Raw genomic sequence first — 10,291 nt, forward strand, 5'->3', positions numbered from 1 at the left:
ATTGTATTTTGTTGAAACTGATTTTAGTGAAATCGTTAATCACTGTTTATAGTGATTAACAACTGGACGTAGATTCTTTTGAATCGAACCAGGATAAAAATCATTGTGTCAACTTTTCTATTCCTTACACTCGTTATTGTTTTATGCACATCAAGTGTTTGTTAAATTTTCTCTAAGAAAATTGATTTTGTAAAACGGACCATCATAACTTGATTTGTGACCGTAACACGCTTTCCGAGTATTTTATTCCGCTGCGCGACTCTATAACGGTACCGATTGTTCCGACAAGGGCAACCCCTTTTAATTGAGAAATGCAACTGAGATTGGGGAAACAAATTGGGGGATTTTTACTATTAGGATTTGTGTGAGGGAAAAAATTGCGATCTTTCTTCGAGCTGAAGCGCCAGGGTTCGTGGGTGAAGAACATCTAGTTGGAAGCGCCAGAGTGCATGCGCGGGTTCATGTCTCGGTAGGTCAGGTGTGGGTCCTTCTGTTGTTAGAAGCGCGAAGCTGAAGCACGTGGTGAGTGAAGGTTAATCTGAAGGAAGGTCAGTGTTTGTGCTTTATTGTCTTTGTTTTTATAGATGAGAAACTACAATATTCGGTGGTGGTCCCCCATTGATGTATGGTTTGGTCTGCGTTGTTGATTGCATTTCGGTGGTCCCCCATGTATGTTTAAAGTGATTTGACTTTGTCTGAGTGTGTATTGTTATTGTTTTAAGGCTTAATACCTCTTTTGGTCCCTCTTTAGGGAGGCAATGTTCAAGTCTGTCCTACCTTTTTTAAAAAGTTCAATGTGGTCCCAACTTGTGAAAAAAGTGTGCAATTAAATCCTTTTTGGTTACGGTATTAATTTTTTAACGGTCCAAGTGTCCTCCTGGACAAAACATAATAAGGTGTCCACTTTTTGTGATTGTGTGGCACTGGAAAGTTAAATGACATGTTCAGCGAGATAGAGGAATCTGTGCGAGAAGAGGGAGACTGCGAGGCTAACGAGCTCTTCAGGGAAGTGAAGAATGCATTCGGCAGCTGTTGCGGAGAGACGATGGAGCTCATCCCGAGTGGTGATGCGTTGTGTGTCATCTCCGACGATGGCAGTGGAATGGATAGCAGTCCAAATCTTGCAATTTGGGATTAGGGTTTTCAAATTTGGGATTAGGGTTTTCCTTCTTGTTTTGGAGAAAATGGGGTTTAGGTTGCTGACTCATCCTCATCAAGCATCACAAGAGCGGCTCAAAATGTTGTCATGTGTGTGTATCAATGCAAATTAAGACGTCGTTCATGTCTGATCATGGTCTCCTGGACCAAAACTCTGATGGGTCAAGGCTTGAGCGTGGGAATTGATGATTTGGGAAATCATTGTCTCTGCAAGGTTGAGATAAAGCCATCGCTATTCGCAAAGAGAAAAGGGTCCAAGAATTTGGAGGTCCAATATGGTAAAATTGATATCTTTTGGGATTTGAGTTGTGCCAAGTTTGGTTTCGGGCCTGAGCCACTAGAGGGGTTCTACTTAGCGGTGGTGTTCAACAAGGAGCTGGTGTTGCTGCTTGGGGATCTGAAAAAGGAGGCATGCAAGAAGATGGACAATGATTGTGCTTTTTCCCACAATGGTTCCGTTTTCATCGCAGTGGAGAGCCGCATGGCTACCGGCAGGCTTGATTCGAAGGCCGCTATGGCGAACGAGAGATTTTTCATGGCGGAGTTATCATAAAGCTTTGATCCATGGCAGAGTTATCATAAAGCTGATGTGTGGCAAGTAAATTGTTCTTTTAAAATTCAAAATTAACATATTATATTCCACGTATGAGAAAAATAGGACAACTTATTAAGTGTTGGCCAACTAGGCAGCTCTACCGTTAAAATTTTGACGCCGTAACCAAAAAGGATTAATTTAATCCGATTTTTCACAAGTTGGGACCACATTGAACTTTTTAAAAAAGGTAGGACGGACTTGAACATTGCCCCCTAAAGAGGGACCAAAAGAGGTATTAAGCCTTGTTTTAATATATATTTTTTTTGTCGTCATATGTTTCCATAATAGGTGTGTAGATATATTTATATTGTGTTGTGCGTAATGGAGGACGTTATTGACTGTGTTTTCCACCATGGAGGAAAGTTCATTAATGATGGTACCCTAAAGTATGAAGGGGAGACAACAACTTTGTCCTTTGACCCTAACATGTGGAGTTTTTTTGTGGTTGTCAGTGTAGTGAAAAGTTTTGGATATGATAATTTTAAAGATTTATGGTACTGTGTAGGAGGGGGTTTAGTGTTGGAAAATAGGTTGGAACAATTGATTGATGACACAGGTGCCATGCATGTGGCTAACTTAGCTAGGCTTAATGGTGAGGTTCATTTATACGTTGTCCATGTAGTTTCTGATCCAGAAGTCACACATATGCTTCAATACATTACTAATGATGAAGGAGAAGTTGAAGGTAATGGTGAAGTACAAAAAGAGGGTGAAGAAGATGGTGATGGTGTTGAAGTAGATGGTGAAGTTGATGGTGACTTACAAGAGGTGCATGAGGGTGAAGAAGATGGTGATGGTGTTGAAGTAGATGGTGTAGTTGATGGTGACTTAGAAGAGGTGCATGAGGGTGAAGAAGATGGTGATTCTGTTCAAGTAGATGGTGAAGGTGATGGTGACTTACAAGAGGTGCATGAGTGTGAAGAAGCTGGTGATGGTGTTGAAGTAGATGGTGTAGTTGATGGTGACTTAGAAGAGGTGCATGAGGGTGAAGAAGATGGTGATTCTGTTCAAGTAGATGGTTAAGGTGATGGTGACTTACAAGAGGTGCATGAGGGTGAAGAAGCTGGCGATGGTGTTGAAGTAGAGGTTGAAGGTGATGGTCACGTACAAGAGTTGCATCAGGTTGAAGAAGAGCAAGAATTGAATGTGTGTGAAGGAGTTGTGGAGAATGAAGTTGGTCTTTGTAGTTGGAGTACATCTACTGACGAAGGTGATGTACATGAAAATAATGAGTGCTTAGAGGGGCTAGTAGATGTAAGTGTTGAATGTGATATAAATGGTGATGTAGATGGTAATGTGAAAGTAGAAGTAGAAGTAGAAAGTCTATATGACAGTGATGATGTCAGTGTTGAATATCATGATCATGATGATAGAGGATTGTCAGATGAAGAGTGGAAATCTGAGGAATTACTTAGTGCAACAGATAGTGATGAAGAGGTTAATGACAGTGAAGGTTATAGGAGGTTTGGTACTTTTTCTATGCCAAAAAGTATGGTAGACTTTACATGCGAAGTTGGGACTTTTTTTGCAGAAAAGCAAGATATTTTAGATGCTGTAAAAGGGTATGCCTTGGAAAATGGGAGGAATATAAAGTTTGTAAAAAATGACAAAAGAAGATTGAGGATGAAGTGCTTTGGTGCAAAAGGAGAATGCCCATGGACCATATACTTTGGTTATATGGAGGCTGTAAAATCATGGCAGCTGAGAACTAAAAAAGAGATCCATACATGCAGCAGGGAGTTCAACCTCAAGTTACTTGACGCCAAGCGGTTGAGCAAAAAGTTGGTGAAAACAGTAAGGGAAAATCTAAGATGAAGGGTGTTGATATTCGTGAAAAAGTTCAAAGGAAGTGGAACATACGTATATCTAGGTGTATGGCTTATAAAGCCAAAGCTATTGCTTCTAATCACATTGATAGGTCCTTTAATGAACTATATAAGAGGATATATGATTATGCGTATGAGTTGTTGGAAAGAAATCCAGGATCTACAGTTAAGGTGCTTGTTGAGAATAATGAGGGTGAGGTAATTTTCAACAGATTTTACTGTTGTCTGAAGGCATGCAAAGACAGTTTTGTCTGCTGTAGGTCAATAATTGGATTAGATGGAGCCTTTTTGAAAGGGAAGTATGGTGGTGAGCTGTTAACGGCTGTTGGGAAAGATGAAAATTATCAAATGTTGCCAATTGCATATGCGGTGGTAGAAGTGGAAAACAAAGATTCATGGACGTGGTTTTTGAATCTTTTGATTGATGATCTTGGTGGTGGAGAAGTATGTTCTTCAATTACTTTTGTCTTCGACCAACAAAAGGTAATAATCATATTTAATTTGCTTCTTTCGTACATTAGTTCATTAATTTGATATGGTCATAACTGTTATGTTTTATCTTAACACCATAGGGTCTACTAGCAGCTATACAACAGTTACTCCCAGGTGTTGACCAGAGATTTTGTGTCAGACACTTATATTCAAACTTTAGGAAAAAGTTTCCTGATAAAAATCTAAAACGGCTGATGTGGAGGGCAGCTACGGCCACTCATCCACAAAACTGGGAGAGGGAAATGATAAACATTAAAGATATAAATGAAGACACATTCAAGCATTTGATTGTCATCCCTTCAAGGTTGACAATTTGTATTTATTCTTTTTGCCCTTTCTATTTTATACCACTTATTGATTTAAGTATGTTTGTCCAAATGTTTATGGGAAGTGGAAAGCTGAATATTGGTCATGTGAGTTTTGATATAAATATTGTACAAGTACTTTTCATATTAATCATAGACTATAGATTGATTTTGATATGCATTTCTCGGTTTCTTTGTTGATTTAAGTCTATAGCTGTGATGTATACATTATATTAGTTGCAGGTTTAATACAAAACATTTGTTTATTACTATACGAATATCAATGTGCTTCACCTGTTTTCATATACTCTTAACATTTGTTTATATCATATGTTGTAGATACTGGTCAAGGTCCAGATTCAGTCCAACACCAAAATGTGACACATTGGTCAACAATATGAGTGAGGCTTTCAACAGTGTCCTGGTTCACACCAGGACTAAACCAATCATAACAGTGCTGGAAGAAATTAGGGTCTACATAATCCAAAGATGGGCAAAAAACAGGTCTAAGATACAGTCATTTTCAGGACCAATTTGTCCAAAGATCCAGACCAGATTTACAAAAGAATCCCAATCAACCAAGAACTGGATCCCTAGGTAACTTTCTTCAAAAGTTCTTAAATGTGTTATACTTTATTCATTCCTTGGTAAACTTTTTTAAAATTTTTTCTAATTTGTTTATAGCTGGTCAGCAAATAAACTGTTTGAAGTAAGACACGTCTCCCAGAATGGAGAAAAAATTGTTGTAAACATAGACGAGTTCTCATGCTCGTGCAGGAGATGTAGCATCACAGGAATTCCATGTTGTCACTCCCTAGCCGCAATGAAGTTTCTCAATATTGATGGACAGCAGTTCATTCCGGCTTGCTTTCTAAAGTCCACCTATGAAGAAACATATGCATCAATCGTATACCCATCAACGACAACAACATGTGGGACCTAACACCATATCCGAATGTCAAGCCTCCTAGGAAAAAGGTTATACCTGGAAGACCTAAAAGGAAAAGAAGACTGGAGCAGTGGGAGATCAGAAAGGATGATTCTCGAGTGAGCAAGGGTGGTTTGCGGAAGAGACGCGGGCTATATACAACAAGAGTCGTTGCCCCAAAGCAACCCAAGAACCAATCATGCCATCATCACAATTATCTGAACTTTGTCATGACTAGGAAGCTCAACCATAGAAGTGTGTATGAATGACAATGATGCCAAGTTTAAGGATCTTATTATGTAATAGTTCAATTCTAAGGAACAAACTTTATGATTTTACTGTTATGTACTTTATGAATGACAATGATGCCAACTGTGTATGATTTTTGATGTATTATAATGAGCAGGAACTATTTTCTCAATATGATTTACAATATATTAGAATTTTCTTCTTTGACGTGTTATATCTGGTACTATACTTCCATTGCTGTATGACTAAAGCATTAGGACTGTTTTTGAATACTTTGGTGGGCACAATTATGTTTAGAAATTGTTGCAGGAAGTTAACAAAAAACCAGAAGCACATTGCTGGGGTTTTATTCCAGTTTAACCTTTTGACCATGCTAATCAATCCTTGGAAAGTCCACTTCGAGTTTGGTCATGTTGAGCTGCTATTTTCCAGCTTAGATAATTGTATTTGCACTTCCTCTACTAACTTTTATCAATTTTTATGGTGTGTTTGAGCATTTTTCTGTATAATTAGCTATAACAAAGACTCAGAATAGCTATTATGCATTTTTACTTTCTAAACAATCACTTTGAGTCTTATTTTCTGATGCAAAGTTCAATGCAGTTGCTTGTTTTGAAAAAAGCACATTCTAAATTTGGTTTGGATTGTAGTAAAACCTAGGTTCTGTGAATTGAATTCAAACAAGTGAACAAAGAAACATTATACAATTTTCAAAAGGCGTTAACACCTGCAACATTAAACCAAAACCTCAATTTATTACGTTTACTACTTTAGTAACACAACTTCATTCGTTCACATCGTCATATACATAAACAGTATCATCCTAACAAACCGAAAAACCCTGCTAATTTCATCCTAACAAAACGATCAACACTACTACATTATGGATTTATCATCCATATTGAAATTACAATAATATTTAGTAAATAAATCAAAAAAACCAACCCTATCAACAACTTCATCCATTTCTCCATAACCTTAACAGATTTATGCAAATCACTCATCATCTTCGTTCCACCTCCCATTTCTCCTGTCTTTGACAAACACTCATGTTTTTCTTCCCACTTCACATTCATATAGCTTTTCTCATTACTGTCGTCACAACACCATTTGAAGAAATTGCAACCACCTTCATGTCCATTCTGTGAAAAAAAAACAATTAAAACGACTTTCTACTCAAACAAAACACTACTCGTCCACATTCTTTTACCTTGTACTTAGGACAGCTCCAGAATTGCTTCCCTCTGTTCTTAGTAGTTCAAGTTGTTCTTACCACTGTTTTCTCTCCACACAGGCAAATGGGTGATACACCATCAATCGTAGATACTCCATCACCACGAAAAACGACATCAAAGTTTTGATTCCGCCACCCATTGCATGTCGAAGATGAACAAAAATGCGACTTCTGCATTTCATTATCCATCTCTTCCAATCGAAGAAAGAACGCGCACCCTCGCGCTTCCAACTAGATAATATTCACCCACGAACCCTAGCGCTTCGAATCAAAGAAAGAATGTGATTTTTTCCCTCATGCAAACCCTAATAGTAAGAACCCCCAATTTGTTTCCCCAATCTCAGTTGTATTTCTCAATTAAAGGGGGCTGCCCTTAAATTTTTTTCATTTTTCCTACTATGCCCTTACCCAAAACTGATTATACCTCTGTGCATACAAATTATTTAATACAAAAATCGTTTTTAATGTCACGTGTGCTTAGTAAATACACTCACCATGCCACGTAACCCATACTTAAACGGTCGTTTGTCCAATTTGACGACAGACCTCTAATTGCTTCAATTTTACAAAAACAAGGACTCAATTGATACGCTGAAAAGAAAGAGGACCTATTTGAGATTCAAGACCAAAATTAGGACTTACGGAGACATTAAACCTTGAAATTTTTATCTTCATTTGAAAATGAATTAGACCATTACCAAAGAGATAACCTATATCCTAGCATTTGGTGACCATTACTGGTCTCAATCATTCTTGATTCAAAAATTTCATTTGAAAATGGATTAGACCACTACCAAAGAGTTAGCCTATATGCAAAGCATCAGATGACCATTACCAGTTTCCATCAAAACATTTTCTTCATTCAAAAATTTTATGTGAAAATAGATAAAACCACCACAAAAGAGATAGCCTATATCTAAAGTATCTGGTAACCATAATCGAAACATTTTATTCATTCAAAATTTGTTTTGAGGATTAACTTATTTGAAGTTTGACCTTTTTTTCAAAAGCTTTTTTTTCTTGAATTCTGATTTTTGATTTTTTTTTTCAAAAACTTTATTTTCTTGAATTTTTTTCCTCAGAAACTTCTCCTTCTTCATGTTTATTTTCTTAAAAAAAATAAAGTACTTTTATATTTTTCTCTCTCTTTTTAAATTTCAGCATTTCAAAATCAATTGTTTCCATAATCATCAAATTCTTTGTATGACATTTCTTCATAGATAAAAATGAAGGGTCTTGCAAATCCTAATATCAATTGTCAATGTAGGATGTGATAAGGTTAACATTTCCTTGTGACACATCATATAATCACTAGGTGAACAGACAACATAGGGTATATCTTGAATCACAATGGTTATTTTCTTTCTTCACAAACTCAAGGACACTTAACAAAGATCACGAGATTCAAAAAGTTGCCACAATCTGAATTTCTAGGACAAAAATATGATTTGGAGGAATTAATTTGGTTGAATAGTGGCTAGTACAACATGGAGTGAATTTCCCCCAACAAATTAGCTCTTATGGGAAGATATTACTATAGAGGCTTTATCATTTTTCTCTTTTTTATTCATATTTTTTTGGCAACAACATCATAAAGTCAGAACAATCATTTTCCAATCAATGTGGGCTTTATTGGCTTGTAACATGGACAAGGATTGAAAGGATTTTTAAAGAAAAGGTACAAAGGTCCAAATGAAATGTTGATGGGTTTATTTTTGACACAAGGATTATTAGCATGACGTTATCTTGATTGTCCTATGAAGACTTTGATCATTTTTGTATTTTCAACATTATTTTCATATATTTTTCTTTGTATTGCTATCACTTTGTAACTCTATTTTCATATTTCATTTTTCCAATTGAACTCGATTTCATATTTCTTTTTTTTTTCACTTGATCTTAAATCAATTCCTCTTTTTGACTAATATAGTTCATTGTATTTTGATCATTATGATTTGAGATGAACTTATCATGTTGTTATTCCTTGTGTAGGAACAATTTGAAAGAAATATCAGTTTTGGCTCAAAGAAGGTGCAATGGATAATTCATTTTTTTGTGAAGAGAGAAAACTCGTCACACATCATTTTGAATCCTAATTCTCTTATTTTCACAAAGATGAACTCTTAAACAAAATTCAATGGTATCTAACATATATTGTTCCAATTTTTTTTTTCATATACTTTTTCTTTTCTTATTTTCTATTTTTATTTTCAGATCATTCTATGTCATAATTAAGATGCTATAATGAATATTTATGTGAAGGTATGATGGTTGATGAGTGTATGTTATTTTTCCTATTCTCGTGTCTAGGCCTAGAAATTAATTCGATTTAACCAAACCGCAAGAACGATACTCAATTAAAGTGTAGGAATTTAAAAGCAAGGTGTATAGTATTATATCCAAAGCGAGCGGTTATCAACCAAGACTGATTGTTGTACCCACTGTAGAAACGTTCGCCATCTCTATCAGACGATCGTCAATTCAACCAAAGTTAAAAGCGCTTGCCAAACCAAGATAATCAGGTTAGCGCACGTTAAAAATTCAAGCGACACTCAATCAATTCGACCAAACCGGATTCGACGGACGCTCAATTCAGTCAAACGATATTGGGCAAATTAACCCAACATTTAAGTAGTTGGACCAATAGTTCAAATAGTCCAAAATATCTGACACGAATAACGCGGATTAAGCGGGCAAATAACCAGATCTTAAGAATAACGTGGATCATGACAACTAACCGGATTTTAAAGTAATCAGTTGGTTTTACATTTTGTTTACATTACATACAAGAGAAACGAAGGAAAAAATGTACGTTTTGCTCTAAGACTAAAATATTAAAAGATCACTTGTTTTGAGAACTGAGGTTCCATAATCAATATCTGACTTTAGCATCAGAGTATCTTTGCAGGTACCCCACCCACTTCCATTAAGGAGGACGCGTTACACTAGGGAGAAGAGTACGAACAAGTTACAGAAGGGTGAGCATCTGATATCATTGGAGGAAGAACAATTGTCCCAGACGTTCAGAAGTAGTAAAGCATCATCAGCAGAGTTTATATCTCAGTCCTAAATAATCATACTGAAACATTTTGGCGCCTACCGTGGGGCCGAGATTTGAACATACTCAAAAAGGACCACAAGAACTATGGAGGATAACAACACCAGAGATTTGATTAGACAGCTACAAGCCCATATTGAGACGCATGCAAGAACCATACAAGAGCAGCAAGAGACTCAGCGCAGACAAGCGAAGGAGATTGCAACGTTGAGAGCGCAACGGCCTTCACCTGAGGTGTCTGCCTCAAACAGACAAGATGAATATGAAGGTATCTGTCATGGAGGGCAGTCCGAACCTGACGGGGAAGAAGAAAGGAACCCACATCCTTTCGACTCACCAATCTGCTTCCGTTTATGGAAGCCATCATGCAAACTACTATGCCGAAGAAACCCCCTCCAACATTAGAAAGATACGACGGCTCAGCGGACCAGATAATCACCTCAGAA

The 10,291-nt window shown here is 36.8% G+C and overlaps 1 protein-coding gene and 1 pseudogene across 1 annotated transcript; both read left to right on the top strand.

Moving 5' to 3' along the window:
* The first annotated feature begins 940 nt into the window (after positions 1-940).
* Positions 941-1,711, top strand: LOC124819559 (uncharacterized; annotated as a pseudogene).
* A 1,853-nt stretch (positions 1,712-3,564) lies between these two features.
* LOC124832671 (uncharacterized) lies at positions 3,565-9,857 on the top strand. Its single transcript, XM_088113079.1, has 5 exons — positions 3,565-4,062; positions 4,152-4,375; positions 4,716-4,973; positions 5,061-5,283; positions 9,696-9,857. Exons 1-5 carry the CDS (start codon positions 3,565-3,567, stop codon positions 9,855-9,857), a joined length of 1,365 nt encoding a protein of 454 aa, XP_087969205.1.
* Positions 9,858-10,291: the final 434 nt, after the last annotated feature.

The sequence above is a fragment of the Vigna umbellata genome, chromosome 4, assembly GCF_029865625.1.
Source record: "Vigna umbellata cultivar VRB3 chromosome 4, Vumbellata_1.0, whole genome shotgun sequence".
NCBI classification, from domain to species: Eukaryota; Viridiplantae; Streptophyta; class Magnoliopsida; order Fabales; family Fabaceae; genus Vigna; species Vigna umbellata.